The sequence below is a fragment of the Centropristis striata genome, chromosome 5 (assembly GCF_030273125.1).
Source record: "Centropristis striata isolate RG_2023a ecotype Rhode Island chromosome 5, C.striata_1.0, whole genome shotgun sequence".
Lineage (NCBI taxonomy): Eukaryota > Metazoa > Chordata > Actinopteri > Perciformes > Serranidae > Centropristis > Centropristis striata.
In genome coordinates, this window is record NC_081521.1 from 9,783,843 (window position 1) to 9,801,649 (window position 17,807).

The 17,807-nt window shown below is 36.0% G+C and overlaps 2 protein-coding genes across 2 annotated transcripts in view; both read left to right on the forward strand.

Annotated features, from left to right (window-relative positions):
- Nucleotides 1-2,614: 2,614 nt before the first annotated feature.
- On the forward strand, nt 2,615-10,740 carry si:dkey-8e10.3 (serine/threonine-protein kinase SBK1). The gene is made up of 3 exons (XM_059332493.1): nt 2,615-2,777; nt 7,938-8,140; nt 9,836-10,740. Exons 1-3 carry the CDS (start codon nt 2,615-2,617, stop codon nt 10,496-10,498), a joined length of 1,029 nt encoding a protein of 342 aa, XP_059188476.1. The 3' UTR covers nt 10,499-10,740.
- A 6,596-nt stretch (nt 10,741-17,336) lies between these two features.
- LOC131971133 (scavenger receptor cysteine-rich type 1 protein M160-like) overlaps nt 17,337-17,807 on the forward strand; it is a 64,142-nt gene continuing 63,671 nt past the window's right edge. Inside the window, exon 1 of the mRNA XM_059332441.1 lies at nt 17,337-17,394. Within this exon, the coding sequence (XP_059188424.1) occupies nt 17,337-17,394 (58 nt within the window). The remainder of the gene's footprint in view (nt 17,395-17,807) is intronic.

Below are 17,807 nucleotides of genomic sequence, written 5' to 3' on the forward strand. Positions count from 1 at the left end.
TATAGTTCACTGGAAGGCAAAGTGTAATGCCGACTGATAATATACACTACCGGTCAGAAGTTTTAGAACACCCTAATTTTTCCAGTTTTTTATTGAAATTCAAGCAGTTCAAGTCAAATGAACAGCTTGAAAGGGTACAAAGGTAAGTGGTGAACAGCCAGAGGCAAATAAAAAAAGGTAAGCTTAACCAAAACTGAAAAATAATGTACATTTCAGAATTATACAAGTAGGCCTTTTTCAGGGAACAAGAAATGGGTTAACAACTTAACTCTATGGAGTCTTGGGCTATTTTGTCCATTTTTGAATTCTTTTCATGTCTTTGTAAGTTATTTTGTGTCTTTTTTTGTCATTTTGTGTCTTTTTTTGGTATTTTTTTGTCTTTTTTTAGTCATTTTGTGTCTTTTTTTTTGTCATTTTGTGTCTTTTGGTGTCTTTTTTTGTCATTTTGTGTCTTTTTTCGGTCATTTTGTGTCTTTTTTTAGTCCTTTAGTCCATCATAAAATGTGATTTTGAACCTTTTTTTACTTTCAAAACACTATCATGCTCAATCAAGAATTTTAAATGTTGCAAATGTGCATTAATTTCAGAGTAAACTGACACCTCATTTTGTGTCTTTTTTTGGTCATTTTGTGTCTTTTTTGGGTAATTTTGTGTCTTTTTTTAGTCATTTTGTGTCTTTTTTTGTCATTTTGTGTCTTTTTTCGGTCATTTTGTGTCTTGTTTTAGTGCTTTAGTCCAACATAAAATGTGATTTTGAATCTTTTTTTTACTTTCAAAACACTATCATGCTCAATCAAGAATTTTAAATGTTGCAAATGTGCATTCATTTCAGAGTACACTGAGACATTAAACTGCATCATTTTCAATTAAATTCTGGAAAAGTTGGTGTGTTCTAAAACTTTTGACCAGTAGTGTATTGTTGGGGATATTTGGATAACAGCATGCATTATCTCTTGAAGATATTGAAAGTGTTGCACTCAGCTGTTCACATAAAAACAGCAGTAAATAAGCCAGAAACAGACATTCAATCAGAGCCTGACCGATATGACATTTTTGAGACTGATTTCATCTAAATTCATCAATAACCGATATGGTGGCCAATATAGTAAAACATTTTTAGATAGAATATACAGATGCATCTCAATACATCAGAATATGATGAAAATGTCAACTAGTTCAAACCAAGTATTGAGTCATGTAGATGACAGACTTTTCAGAGACAACATTTACATATTAAACATACTTTTTAAAATTGGTCTTTTGTAATATTACCATTTTTTTTGAGACACTGAATTTAAGGTCTTCACTAAATGTAAGCCATAATCATTATAATTAGAAGAAATTCAATAAATTAAGACATGAAATCTTTCATTCTGTGTGTAATGGATCCATATAATGTGTTATTTCCACTTTTTGAATTGAAATACTGACATAAATAAACTTTTCAATTATATTCTAATTTATTGAGATGCACCTGTAATAGACCTATTTAATGTGGATTTTTTCTCCACTCAGCAAAGGTTTTTTGGGACTTTCTCAAACCTAAAACTTTATTAAACAATATAGAACAATTCTATAAATAATGAGTGACAAAATAAAAAATAAATAGGAATAAAATAAAATAAAAAGCTGAATGAACATCATTACATTTCTAAACCACGCCAAGCAACATTTTCTGCATTACACTGAAAAAAGAAAATAGTTGAACCAACTTAATTGAATTGTTTCATTTGGCAACACCTAAATGAATTAAGTTCTTTCAAATGAATTTAAAATCAATTGTGTTAATCTAAATTATTAAATTAATTTGAAAGAACTTAATTCATTTAGGTGTTACCAAATGAAACAATTCAATTAAGTTGGTTCTTTTTTCAGTGTACCTACTTTCTCACCGTCATGCAGCCCTCAGTAACCCCTGTATACTGGCAGCTTTAGCTTGTCATGACAAATGATGGGGTTCTTTTGCATCAAATGTATTCTAATAAGTAAAAAAAAGTATTTTTGACCTGTCCATGTACACTACTGGTCAAAAGTTTTAGAACACACCAACTTTTCCAGAATTTAATTGAAAATGATGCAGTTTAATGTCTCCGTGTACTCTGAAATGAATGCACATTTGCAACATTTAAAATTCTTTATTGAGCATGATAGTGTTTTGAAAGTTAAAAAAAAGATTCAAAATCACATTTTATGTTGGACTAAAGGACTAAAAAAAGACACAAAATGACCAAAAAAAGACAGAAAATGACAAAAAAAAAGACACCAAAAGACACAAAATGACTAAAAAAAGACACAAAATGACCAAAAAAAGACACAAAATGACTTACAAAAACATGAAAAGAATTGAAAAATGGACAAAATAGCCCAAGACTCCATAGAGTTAAGTTGTTAACCCATTTCTTGTTCCCTGAAAAAGGCCTACTTGTATAATTCTGAAATGTACATTATTTTTCAGTTTTGGTTAAGCTTACCTTTTTTTATTTACCTCTGGCAGTTCACCACTTACCTTTGTACCCTTTCAAGCTGTTCATTTGACGAACTGCTTGAATTTCAATAAAAAACTGGAAAAATTGGGGTGTTCTAAAACTTTTGACCTGTCCATATATGGTGACAGATGATTGAGCTGGGCCTGGCTGACGGCAGCCTGATCGACGAGCTGATGGAGCTGACGGCTCAGAGTCTCGGTCAGCTGGAGATCCAGGAACACTTCAACATCATCAAGGAGATTGGCCGAGGGAAATACGGCAAAGTGCTGCTGGTCACACATCGCTTCAGAGGTATGCCTGCACTGAGATTTCTAATCTGTTAAGATTAGAGCAGCTATTCTCAACCTTGGGGTCGGGACCCCAATTGGGGTCGTGAGATGATTTCTGGGGGTCGCCAAATCATTTTGGAAGTCAGCTCTGTCTCCACTGTGTTAAAGTGTTCATGTGTTTTAGTCTTTTTGGTAATTTTGTGTCTTTTTTTGGTAATTTTGTTTCCTGTTTTTGGTCAATTTGTGTCTTATTTTGTCATTTTGTCTTTTTTTTTTTTTCATTTTCTGTCTTTTTTTAATCATTTTGTGGTCAGTTTGTGCCTTTTTTGTCATTTTGTCTGTTTTTGGTAATTTTCTGTCTTTTTTTAATCATTTTGTGGTCAATTTGTGCCTTTTTTGTCATTTTTTGTTAATGTTGTGTCTTTTTTGTCATTTGTGTCTTTTTCTGGTCATTTTGTGTCTTTTTTGGTCATTTGTGTCTTTTTTTGGTCATTTTGTTCCTTTCTTGGTCATTTTGTGTCTTTTTTTATTACTTTGTGTCTTTTTTTAGTCATTTTGTGTCTTTTTTTGATCATTCTGTGTCTTTTTTTTGATCATTTTGTGTCTTTTTTGGTCATTTTGTGTCTTTTTTGGTCATTTTGTGTCTTTTTTGGGCGATCTGAACTGTGCGTGTGAGATTGTGTTCAGTGAGCGGGGGTCGCGGACAACATGCATGTTAAATTGGGGGTCGCGACTCAAAAAGGTTGAGAACTACTGCAGTAGAGGATAACTGTAAAAGTCTGTCTTTTTTTTCTTTCTTTCACCGATCTGAAAATATTTTATGCTTGCTGATCTGAAGGCCTTTTTTCGACAAATTGATGTGTTTTATGACACAGCATTGGCAAGGTTGCGTGGGCAAAGAAGCACAACATAACTAAAAAAAACAAAAAGCAAATGTTTTAGCCATTTTTAAAATTCTCAGAAATTGAACTATTTCAGTACTTTTGAAATTAAGTTGTAATGTGATTAAGTTTTAAGTTTGATTAGTTTTATTGTTTGTAACTGTCAGCCAAAATCCCATTTTACATAGGTGTGCTGCAAAAACAAACAAGCATTCCATATTCATAACAAGTATTTACTTAACCCTTCTAATGCACAACATGGGTAAAAAATGACCTGCATTCATTTCCATGTTATTTAATGCTGCTGTGTGTTTCTGTGCTCTATCTTTTGATATCAACTTATTTTATGATTGAATATTCCAAGTATTCTTTAAATATCTTGTTTTTAACAACAGATCATTATCTCCATTTTGCTTCTCATACATTATGAAGAAAACTGTTTTTGTATTATTACATAGCTAACTACTTGGCTAAGTAGCTTGCTAAGCTAACTACATAGCCAAGAAGTTAGCTAAGTAGTTAGCTTAGCAAGCTACTTAGCTAAATACTTAGCCAAGAAGTCGGCTAAGTAGTTAGCCTAGCAAGCTACTTCGCCAAGAAGTTTGCTAAGTAGTTAGCTTAGAAAGCTACTTAGCTAAAAAATGGATACGGGTCATTTTTGACCCATGTTGTGCATTAGAGGAGAAGTGACACAAAAAGGGATTTTATTAAAAAAATAATAAAGGAAAACATGAAATTAGGATGTATGATGATCAAAAACCAACTAATTGAGGATAACCTGGAATACTGAATGATGAAAATAATTTATTGCAAAGACATAGAACATAAAAACTCTGTCGGGTCACTTTAGACCCATGTTGTGCATCAAAGGGTTAAAAGCATATAAACTTGATCTGAAGAGGAGAGGTGGGGAGAGGCCATAATTGAACCATGTTTCATTTTTAAAAACTGACTTTGTCATATCCATGTCATATTTTGAGGAACATGCTCAAGGCGAAATGGATCACAAAACTCATTGTTTGGATTGTATCTCTGTTTTGAATTATGTGTAGTATGGAAGAATTATCCTATCTTTATTCAAGAGCGTAGATTTTCAGTTTGAGAGCATAATTTGTCTTTCTCGTGCTCAGATTTGTTCTGCTCATGCTCACATTTTGCGCTTGCACTCAGATTTCTGCTGCTTTTTTCTCTTTTTTTCTTTCTTATTTTTGTCTTTTGTTTTCTCTTTCAAAATGTGTGCGTGCACTTAAAAATCACATGCTTGTGCTCACATTTCTTCTTCTTGGACACAAACATTTTGCTCTCACTCAAATATGTCCTGTGCGCACTCAAATCTAAAGTCTACGCGCTCAGATCTCAACTCTGCGCTGTCAAAACTTTTGTGCTCGCACCCAGAACACGCATTGTGACGCTGGTTACACGGATTGTATTACTGTTACATTAATTTATCAATTAAAAATTTAAATCATAATAAGGCATGTAGCAAGAGTGCGATGGAAGGGATGCGATCCGGCGTCCCATGGTTTGAAATGCAACAGATGGTAGCGTACTTCACCACTGGACTATCGTGCCACCACTGTACAGATGAAAAAAAGTATATACATATATATATATATAAATAATAATAGAAAAAAAATCTAAACTACCATAACTCTTCTTAGGACTACTTAAGATTAATTCTACATAAATATGCTGCGTTTTAAATAGGTGACGATTCAAATAGCTGGCTAATATGGTAAATTGGTGTATTTTAAGAGAGAAGCAGTTTTACAAACAGACCATATACCCGCCCCGACGGAGCGCTCAAAAAGGCGAGGGAACGCACCTAAGACCGGCCCACAATCTAGCTGTCTCCCTATTGGCTGGTGAAACACACTAGTTTAAGCGCAGGGCGGGACATCGTTCAGTCTGAGCAGACACCTCAACCTGAGAGGACGTGCGTGTTCTGGGTGCGAGCACAAAAGTTTTGAGAGCGCAGAGTTGAGATCTGAGCGCGTAGACTTTAGATTTGAGTGCGCACAGGACATATTTGAGTGCGAGCAAAATGTTTGTGTCCAAGAAGAAGAAATGTGAGCACAAGCATGTGATTTTTAAGTGCACGCACACATTTTGAAAGAAAGCAGCAGAAATCTGAGTGCGAGCGCAAAATCTGAGCATGAAGAGAACAAATCTGAGCACGAGAAAGACAAATTATGCTCTCAAACTGAAAATCTACGCTCTTGAATGAAGATAGGATAATTCTTCCATAGTGTAGGACCATTTTTCAATCAGCAAAAAAAAGAAGAACAAACTTTCCAAAATTTGCTCATCATCCTTTTTTCTTTCATTTTATTCAGGGTTACTAGGTTTATTAGCAAAATGATTATAAATAAGAACATTAAATCGGAAAGTGGAAGCTGCCCATATTACATATGTCTGATTTGTAACCATGTGAACTACAGTTGGGGTGAAAAAATAACTTAATCAACAATATTTCAGAGAAGAAAGTTGCTAAGTTGATTTTATAGCAAGGATGTGATCAGATAATGTTTAAAAATATGATGAATAATTATTAAAACATATGCACCAGTTGGCACTTTCTTGTTCGTTCTTGCTGATAAGTACATTGATTACACCTACATATTTTACCAAATTGATTTGGCGACCCCCAGAAATCATCTCGTGACCTCAATTGGGGTCCCGACCCCAAGGTTGAGAACAGCTGCTCTACTGCTCTGGCCACATGGAGACATGATGAGGTCATGATTGCATTTGCATTGCAACAGATAATGTACATTTCAGAACTTTGACATGTTATATATAAGGGACCCTTCCCTAATATTTGAAAAAATATTAGAAAGGTGACTGCACTATTGTGACCGGACGGGAATCTCGAACTTTAGGCGACCCTGAGGGGAAAAGAGACAAGCCAAAGTGAAGCAATGACTAGGTCGGTGCAGATAAAGGAGAGAGCAGAATGCAGAGCACGAGCTGGCTCAAGGCCTGCAGGCTTTGGATTCATCCATGCCTGGAGGGTGGCCTGGATGAAGTTTAAGGTTGTAAAAAGCCATGCGACAGTGTATTAGATAACCATTACAGTCTAAAATACTGATAATACTGATATAAAGTACCTAATATCAGCACATTGTCACTAGAGTGTTTATTAATATTCACAGGACTTAATTATTTTAGTAAGATAAAGACGATTTGTATAATTAACCCATAAGAACCCACGGTGACACCCATGTAACACTTTAAATCTTTTAGAACAGGGGTCTCAAACTCAAATTACCTGGGGGCCGCTGGAGGCAGTATCAAAATGGCTAAAATTACTATAAGAAAAAGACACAAAATGACAGAAAAAAAAACGAAATTACTTTAAAAAGACACAAAATTACAAAAAAGACACAAAATGACAGAAAAAAAAAACGAAATTACTTTAAAAAGACACAAAATTACAAAAAAGAAACAAAATGACAGAAAAAAACTAAATTACTTTAAAAAGACACAAAATTACCAAAAAAGACACAAAATTACCAAAAAAGACACAAAATTGCTAAAAAAAAAAAAAAAAAAAAAGACACAAAATGACAGAAAAATTTTTTTTATATAAAAAGGCACAAAATGACAGAAAATTTTTTTTATAAAAAAAGACACAAAATGACAGAAAAAAAAGAAATTAGTTTAAAAACACACAAAATTACAAAAAAAAGACACAAAGTGATCAAAATGACTGATTAAATTACTTACAAGAGACACAAAATGACAGAAAAAAGACACAAAATTACTAAAAGAGAGACACAAAATGACAGAAAAAAACCTAAATTACTTAAAAAAGACACAAAATGACAGAAAAAAACTAAATTACTTTAAAAAGACACAAAATGACCAAAAAAGACACAAAATTGAAAAAAAAAACGACATAAAATGACAGAAAAAAAGAAATTACTTTAAAAAGACACAAAAAAGACACAAAGTGATCAAAATGACTGAAAAAACATTAAATTACTTACAAGAGACACAAAATGACAGAAAAAAGACACAAAATTACTGAAAGAGAGACACAAAATGACAGAAAAAAACTAAATTACTTAAAAAAGACACAAAATTACTAAAAAAAAAGACACAAAATGACAGAAAAAAACTAAATTACTTAAAAAAGACACAAAATTTATTAAAAAAAAGACACAAAATGACCAAAAAAAACCATCATAAATGTGTTCTATGTGGTTCACTTGGTCTGTGATATACCCGCCATAATTTCCTTTATGGATAACTGAGTCTGGGTTCTTATGGGTTAATAAAGTATGGATGATCTGCAGGGACTCCCATGGCCTTGAAAGTGATGCCCAAAGCCTCGACTAAGCTGCAGGGCTTTCTGCGAGAGTACTGCATCTCCTTACACCTGTCCTGCCACCCCTGCATCGTGGGCCTCTTTGGCATTGCCTTCCAGTCTAATGAGCACTACTGCTTTGCCCAGGAGCTTGTCATTGGAAGGGACCTGTTTGCTGTCATCCAGCCAAAGGTGAGTCAAACATTGGAACAAGACCAAGAGACTAAGACTGTAGCAAGGTTATTATAGTTAATGAAAACTAACGAAATAACGAAAACTAGAATTGAAAAAACATTTTCGTTAACTGAAATAAAAATAGAGTTTTAAAAAAAACGATAACTAACTGAAACTGTATTGCGTGGTTACAAAACTAACTAAAATTATTGTGGAAATGTCCTTAGTTTTTGTTTTTGTCAACTTTTTTCATTCATAATTCAGTGTTTCTATTTGAACATGCAACACATGGTGAATATGTTTACTGAGACTTGGATGTCTACACTCCAAGCAAAATTCAAAACAGTTAATAACCTTATTGGGGCTGAGATGGATAAACCAAAGGAAATAAAGGCAAAATTTATTATGACCACTTTGAATCTGGCACCCAACACATAGCCCATTACAAAAAAACTAAAACTAACACTAAAACTAATAAAAACTAAACTTAAACTAAGCATTTTCAAAAAATAAAACTAAACTAAAACTAGAAAACTCACTCTTAAAACTAACTAAAACTAACTGAATTTGAAAACAAAAATTCACAACGAAATTAAAACTAAACCAAAACTATTATAACCTTGGACTGTAGCCTCTCTAAAGTGGTTGTGTGAGGTTGTTTTGGGGCATTTGAAGATTAATGCTAATGCTGGCATGCAAACCTGCTCACAATGTCAAAATTCAGATTTTTTAGCATGTTGGGTGGTATGGAGGGAAAGAAATTTGGCTGAATCCAAATGTCTGTGATCCTTGCAAACAAAACTAGTGCCTATGGCTGTAAATATTGACAGTTGATGAACTCTGAATGTGACCCTTTTTTTTTTTTTAAGATTCGACCTTAATTATAATTAGATGTAGAAAAATGTACAGTGAAAATAGATGACACTAAAATGCCAAAGTGACTGTATTAAACCGTCAACATGGTCTCACAGGAATCCGTGAAATAGCCACGGATTCGCTTAAATCAAAATCCGTGGAATAGCCACGGAATCACTCAAATTTCTGTGAAACTGACACGGATTTCGCAACAATGCAAGTTAATGACAGTCATGTCCCGTGACTATTCCAACATACAAAGTGATTATGTACATTCACTGAGTGAATATTTAGAAAATAAAACATATATTTCTCGCTAGAAATGTGATCAAAATCCATTTTTATGCAGAAACTAAGTCAAAATATTGATTTTTTTCACTAGAAATGAGAGAACTGTCCGCCATGTTTTTTGTTCTGACCGCCGGGACCTTGAAAGTCACGTGACTTGGAACAAACCAATAGCCACGGGATATGACTGTCATTAACTTGCATTGTAGCGAAATCCGTGTCAGTTTCACAGAAATGTGAGTGATTCCGTGGCTATTCCACGGATTTTGAGTTAAGCGAATCCGTGGCTATTTCACGGATTCCTGTGAGACCAGGTTCCAAAAGAATGACCTGAAATTGTATTTTTTTTTTTTTTAAGATTAGACCTTAATTAAAATTAGATGTAGAAAAATGTACAATGAAAAAAGATGACACTAAAATGCCAAAGAGACTGTATTAAACCGTATAGGATTTAGGCTGGATCCAGCCATTTTTTCTTTTATGCAAGTGCTTGAAGATGAGTGCTCACTTTGTTTTCTAGCACTTTTGAAAGTGACACAAAGATTCCTCTCCATCATTGGTCTGTTCTAGGTTGGTATCCCTGAATCTTCAGTAAAACGATGTGTACTCCAGATCGCCAGCGCTTTAGAGTTTATCCACAGCCATGGCCTGGTCCATCGTGATGTCAAGCCTGAAAACATCCTCCTGTTGGACAATCTCTGCTGCCAGGTCAAGCTAGCCGACTTTGGCCTAGCCCAAAAAAGAGGCACTCTGATACGCTTCATCACAGGTACCCTGCCTTACATGGCCCCAGAGCTTTGTACCGTGGCCCTGATGGAGGGCCAGAAAGAAGTGACCGCTCCTCCTCTTAGTGTGGAGCCAAGCCTGGACACCTGGGCCTTCGGGGTGGTTATCTTCTGCATCCTTACGGGCTACTTCCCCTGGGAGCGCTGCATGGACTCGGACGACTTCTACCAGGAGTTTGCAGACTGGTGCACAATGGAGGAGAGGCCGAGCACTGAGGAGGACATTCCCCCTTTGTGGAGAAGGTTCACTCCTGAAGCCATGGAGATGTTTGCTAGGCTCCTGGCTCCGGATGTTGGAAAGAGGTGTACAGTGGGGGAAGTGAGAGAGTTTGTGGAGAAAGACTGGCTTAAGAATGCAAATGGGATTGGGCAGCAGCAGACAACAGAAAAAGAAAAAGCCATAACCTCTGGGCATGACAAGGTGGAGGTACAGCCTAATATTTTGTAGTATTTTTATGTCATCAACAGCGTCCTTATGCCTTGACAGCATGTCAAATATACACTCCTAGGTACCGGGCACGGGCTTTGCAGTGATTGTTTACACCAGTAGTTCTCAACCTTTTTGAGTCGCGACCCCCAATTTAACATGCATGTTGTCCGCGACCCCCGCTCACTGAACCCAATCTCACACGCACAGTTCAGATCACCCAAAAAAGAAACAAAATGATCAAAAAAGACACAAAATGACCAGAAAAGACACAAAATGACAAAAAAAAGACACAAAATTACCAAAAAAGGAAACAAAATGACTAAAAAAAGTCACAAATTGACCACAAAATAATCATAAAAGACACAAAATGACCCAAAAAAGTATCACAATTACCAAAAAAGGAAACAAAATGACCAAAAAAGACACAAATTGACTACAAAATAATCAAAAAATACACAAAATGATAAAAAAAAGACACAAAATGACTAAAAAAGACACAAATTGACCACAAAATTATCAAAAAAGCCACAAAATGACCGAAAGAGACACAAAATTACCAAAAAAGGAAACAAAATGACCAAAAAAGACACAAATATGTCATCAACAGCGTCCTTTTGCCTTGACAGCATGTCAAATAAACACTCCTAGGTACCGGGCACGGGCTTTGCAGTGATTGTTTACATCAGTAGTTCTCAACCTTTTTGAGTTGCGACCCCCAATTTAACATGCATGTTGTCCGCGACCCCCGCTCACTGAACAGAATCTCACATGCACAGTTCAGATCATACAGACTCAGTTGATACGACGTATTTTGGACAAATAATGAAGCAGACTAAAAACAGTCAGCTTCAAGCCAGAGACTCCTTGTAAAGTTATAACTTGCTACTTTGACCAAGAATCAAATTGACCACAAAATGACACAAAATGATCAAAAGAAGACACAAAATGACAAAAAAAACTACAAAATGACAAAAAAAGACACAAAATTACCAAAAAAAAGACACAAAATGACAAAAAAAGGACAATAAATGACCAAAAAGACTAAAACACGTGAACACTTTAACACAGTGGAGACAGAGCTGACTTCCAAAATGATTTGGCGACCCCCAGAAATCATCTCTGGGGGTCATCCAAGGTTGAGAATAGCTGGTTTACATGATCTTTAGCACATGGTCTAAAGCGCATGGTGCAAATGTATCAATGGCGTGTCTAATTCATGCACCTAAACTGGTTGCAAAGTACAGTGCAAGGGACAAAGGGTTGTATTTAGCCTCTTAATTTGTGTTTAGGCGTATAATTAATGAATAGCTAATAACTGAACCTGGTGCGTTGTAATTTAAATAGTGAATTGGGCAAACTGTTTGCCCTTTAAATATAATAATATTTATTATATTTATATAATAAAAATATAAATGCTGCACTTTCCGGTGTTTTCACAATCATTTTGAATAAGGTTGCCAACACCAGTGTAGGTATAATCGATTTGTGCATATTTAACAATCTACATGTGAAATTTCATTTATGTACACTAGTGCAGTGCCTGTAGGAAGTATGTATTCATATAGTGGGAGAATAAGAAGATTTTTAAATTCTGGCCAAATGAGGTTGTGTGTGAAAGTGGGATATACAATGAGGTGTAATACTTTTGTGTAGTGTTAACATACAAAGTGTATATTGGGTAATACATGGATGTATATTGAGATATAAAGAGACACAGAAATAGTTATTTTGCAACTCCATAAAACACTTACTTTTCATAAGGTACACACCATCCAGCACATACAAATTGAACATTAATATTCGCTGGAAGCTATTTGTAATGCACTTTAAAACTCCTAAAGATAGGTAGGCTAAATAGTAGTGATATGCCAATGAAGCCTCATGAACCATTTTATGTATCTTATTAAACCCACCAGATGGCGCTCCTGATTTAAAGACAAAGGCTCAAGCAATGGTGATTGAGTGTGATTTCAGCCCTTCGTTGAACAGAGAGTGCCCCCAAGTGGGCTCAGAAAATAAAGAAAATGGTTCATGAGGCTTCATTGGGACATCACTACTAAATAGACTTCCAGATGAGATGAGTCAGGGTGTAAATCCAGAGTGAATTGTGTTAGTGACCAGGTGTAGGCCTATCACACAATGGGGCGGAGCTTCCTTAAAGGGGGCGGGGCTCCCACAAAAGGGGCGGGGCTCCCCTAAAAGGCGTCCAATCGGAAACAGTGCAATGCTGCAACATGTCCAACGTAAATAATGATATTTTGAAAAATGAATTCAAAAATCTTCAAAATCAAGGATGCACACCTTCGTGCCATGAGCAAGACACATAAGAAATCTGAGGTCAGTCTGACTAACGGTCAGAGAGATATGAATAAATGAATAAATTATGAATTATGAATAAATCTAGAAATAAGCGTGTAAGTGTTAGATAAATTATCTAACACTTCTAAATCTAAAGTTTTTTTTATCTGTGTAAGAAACAGATAATTGTCAGTGCACTCTGCTTCTTATTTTAAGTGTTCAACATGCTTATTTCTCCATTTAACAATGTTAATTAAAAAAAATCTTGTCAAGTGAAATTATCTGTCCATGCAGCAAGATCATTTCCCTCAGATTTAGTGTTTTTAGACACACCTTTTTTGCAGTGTGATAATGATAGGGAAAACAAAACAAGTCAATCCAGCCACACCGCTGGGGGATTTTAATGCATCATATTTTATAACTGATGTGTTGTGATTGTGATTGAATATTTATCTGGAAAGTTACAGGAGCATCTCAATACATTATAATATGATGGAAAAGTCAATTTCCAGTAGTTCAAGTCAAATGGTAAATGGACTGCACTTATATAGTGCTTTTATCCAAAGCGCTTTACGCTGCACACTGCGCTCATTCACCCGTTCACACCCACACATACATACTGGTGGCGGAGGCTACCCTAAACGGTGCCACCTGCCACCACTGGGAATTCATTCTCACACCGATGAACGCAGCATCAGGAGCAGTTTGGAGTTCAGCATCTTGCTCAAGGATACTTTGACATGCTGCCATGGTCAGGGATCGAACCAACAACCCTCCGGTCAGTAGCTGGCCACTCTACCAACTGAGCCACAGCCGCCCCAATTAGCTCAAACCAAGTATTATATAATATGTATATACACTACCGGTCAAAAGTTTTAGAACACCCCAATGTTTCCAGTTTTTTATTGAAATTCAAGCAGTTCAAGTCCAATGAACAGCTTGAAAGGGTACAAAGGTAAGTGGTGAACTGCCAGAGGTAAATAAAAAAAGGTAAGCCTAACAAAAACTGAAAAATAATGTACATTTCAGAATTATACAAGTAGGCCTTTTTAAGGGAACAAGAAATGGGTTAACAACTTAACTCTATGGAGTCTTGGGCTATTTTGTCCATTTTTTAATTCTTTTCATGTCTTTGTAAGTCATTTTGTGTCTTTTTTTTGGTAATTTTGTGTCTTTTTTGTCATTTTGTGTCTTTTTTTTGTCCTTTAGTCCAACATAAAATGTGATTTTGAATCTTTTTTTTACTTTCAAAACTCTATCATGCTCAATGAAGAATTTTAAATGTTGCAAATGTGCATTCATTTCAGAGTACACTGAGACATTAAACTGCATAATTTTCAATTAAATTCTGGAGAAGCTGGTGTGTTCTAAAACTTTTGACCAGTAGTGTATATTTCCATATTAAACATACTTTTTAAAATTGGTATTTTGTAATATTACATTTTTTTTGAGACACTGAATTTAGGTCTTCATTAAATGTGAGATATAATCATTATAATTAGAAGACATTGAACAAATTAAGACATGAAATGTTTCATTCTGTGTGTAATAGATATATATATATATATAATGTGTTATTTCCACTTTTTGAATTGAATTACTGACAAAACATTTTTTTCTATGATTCTTCTATGCACCTGTAGCTGTCAGATAAATGTGAAATATTTCCCTATGAAATATTGAGCAGACATAAACAGTAGCACCGATTGTAAATAGAGTTGAATGTTGCATGTTCTGACCTTCTGCCAGGGGTGGCGCTGTTGTGTCAGCTAAAGCTTTAAGTACACAGTGCAGTTCCTTCTAGGTTTGTTGCTGTACCAACTAATAAATATTGGTGAGAGTTTTAACGGTGGATTGTTTATTGAGATTATTTTAATGTACAGTATACATAAACTATGGGAGATAAAAAATTCCCTCAACTGCAATTCAAATTTTGTGCCATTTGTTTCTTGATTGTAAATCGGAGCACCCTCTGCTAGACAAACTACATGATGACACATTTCTAAATTATCGAAGCATCTTTTCTGCTTAATATTCTGCAAAAGACTTTTAAAAAATAAAATGAGTACACACTAGAAAACATTTTCATTGGTCTGTGATAGGCCATTGTTAGCCAATAAAACCCTAAAGACTGATATATCGGTCCAGCCTGCTCTCACTCCTATCTTGTCAGATATGGATGCTTTTTGCAAGGCACTCTTTATTGTGCGTCACTTAGAATAACAAATGTAATATTAAAGCTGCAAGCAGCATTGAACGGGTCCTCGCCCTTCCACACACATCTGAAAAAGCGCAGTTTTTTTTAAAGGTGGTGAAAATATGTTGAGCCTATTCTGGCAAAATTTCAAAAAAAAGTGAATTGGGTGAACTGGTTGGGAGCAGGACATCCCAGAGTAAAACCTTGATATTGCATGTTATTGCCTGCTATAGTTATCACTCAATGGGTTCAGGCCTGAAGCCTCATCATGTGAGAAATTTGGGACGGATTGCATAATGTATGCTCAAGTTATTGCAACTTCCTTTTTAATGGAGAAAATGCCATATTTTCTCGCCATGCCACGCCCACATAGTTTTAGAAAAAATGAAATTGCAAACCAGTTTTTTAATCACAGAGTTCTTAATATGATACTGACCAAATTTGAAATTGATTTGGGTTAAACTGTAGGAGCAGTTCATCACAGTACGGAGCCTGAAAACGGCCTAAAATTATTTTTTTACGTCTGATTCAAGATGGCCGACTTCCTGTTCGTTTTCGAGTATGGGTCCTTGAGACTTTTTGGTGTTCCTCCCTATGACAAACATATGTACCATGTTTTGTTACTCTACAACATTCATGTGTGAGGGGCCTAATTTTATTGACTTTCTAGGAGGCGCTAAAATACCTAATTTTACACCAGTCTAGATGTACAAAGTAATCTTTTTGAGTATGATAAAGCTTTCAAAAAGCCAATTTACTTTGAGGAATAATAATAATAATTCCTTAAATTTCAATAGGTTCCTCGCTTATGTAGTCAACACTCGGACCCTAATACAAGCATGAGGGACCGCTCAGGGGAGGCAGGGTGGAATGGTGAAACGAACAGTCATATCAATATCAGTGCTGTAATTTGGCTTCAACATCCGCAACTGCATCCCCTAGTTCAGTGGTTCCCAACCTTTTTCTTGAGGGACCCACATTTTTACCATTGTAAACTTTGGCGACCCCCCATTGTCCATTGCTTCTATGAAGCCGAACTCAATGTGATTTTCATGGTAACCTCTCTTTTTCTTTTTGAGATATTCAGCATTTTCGTCTCCCTGACGCTTCGCCATCTGTTGTTAGGTGAGGTTACCTCTAGGTGAGGTTTCCACTAGGTGAGGTTACCTCTAGGTGAGGTTTCCACTAGGTGAGGTTGCTGCTAGGTGAGGTTACCGCTAGGTGAGGTTGCTGCTAGGTGAGGTTACCGCTAGGTGAGGTTACCACTAGGTGAGGTTACCTCTAGGTGAGGTTACCGCTAGGTGAGGTTACCGTGAGGTTGCTGCTAGGTGAGGTTACCGCTAGGTGGGGTTACCGCTAGGTGAGGTTGCTGCTAGGTAAGGTTACCGATAGGTGAGGTTACCGTTAGGTGAGGTTACCGATAGGTGAGGTTACCGCTAGGTGAGGTTACCGCTAGGCGAGGTTACCGATAGGCGAGGTTACCGATAGGCGAGGTTACCGCTAGGCGGGGTTACCGCTAGGTGAGGTTACCGCTAGGTGGGGTTACCGCTAGGTGAGCTTACCGCTAGGTGAGGTTACCGATAGGTGAGGTTACCGCTAGGTGTGGTTACCGCTAGGCGGGGTTACCGCTAGGCGAGGTTAACGCCAGGCGAGGTTACCGCCAGGTGAGGTTACCACTCGGCGAGGTTACCGCTAGGTGAGGTTACCAGATAACCAGATAAAAACACTAAATCTGAGGGAAATGATCTTGCTGCATGGACAGATAATTTCACTTGACAAGATTTCCTAAATTAAGATTATTAAATCTAGAAATAAACATGTTGAACGCTTAAAATAAGAAATTATCTCTTAAAACAAGATGAATTATGTAACACTTCTCAATCTAAAGTTTTTTTATCTTGGTAAGAAACAAATAATTGTCAGGTCACTCTGCTCGGGCCAGTTCATCACTGCTTGCAGCTTTAATTTATCTTGTTTTAAGAGTTAATTTCTTATTTTAATAATCTTAATTGAAGAAATCTTGTCAAGGTAAATCATCTGTCCATGCAGCAAGATCATTTCCCTCAGATTTAGTGTTTTTATCTTGTTTTTAGACATACCTTTTTTTGCTTCTGTTCTTTTTGCATTTAGGGTCACCACTGAATTGTCAACGACAACATTTAAAATGTTTTGTTCTGCACCAGATTCTCTAAATCATTAAGTTATTCCGTTTCCTTACATTGAGAAAGAGTATTTGTGCATGCAGCTGTGCACCACATGCCTGTAACAGCTCATATCCAGTGTGGCGGGAACATCCTGGGCCATAAAAAGCTGAGGTGACTCTGCGTCTGCCTCACTCTTCAGTCATGAGCTGTGGTGACCATGTGGTTCCTCCTTCTCCTCCTCTACGCGGCTCCCTTTGAGCAGGTGATCGTAAAAGGCAAGTGGCAACTATCTTCTATACACTGTAAACAATAGCTACTCCATAGAATTGAGGCAACAGATTGCACTCAGTATTACTTATTAATTCTAACTACGTTACAAGTTGAGGTAATAACTTAACAGGAAGTGCCTGTCAATTAAAAACAGACTAATTCTATTGTGTTGGATTCATTCAAAATTCTCTTGATTTAGAATTACATACACATAAAGATTATATTTAATGTGATCAAAATAAGTAGATTATATCTCAAACATTTTTTTTATTAAAGTTACTTAAACAACTGCCTCAAAATCAAGGACGCATTTATATTTAATACATTTTATCAAATATATTAACCCTATAAAGCCTGAACCATGAAATAATTGCCAGAAAATTCAATTTTTGTAAAAACTGAGTGCTTATTAACCTGC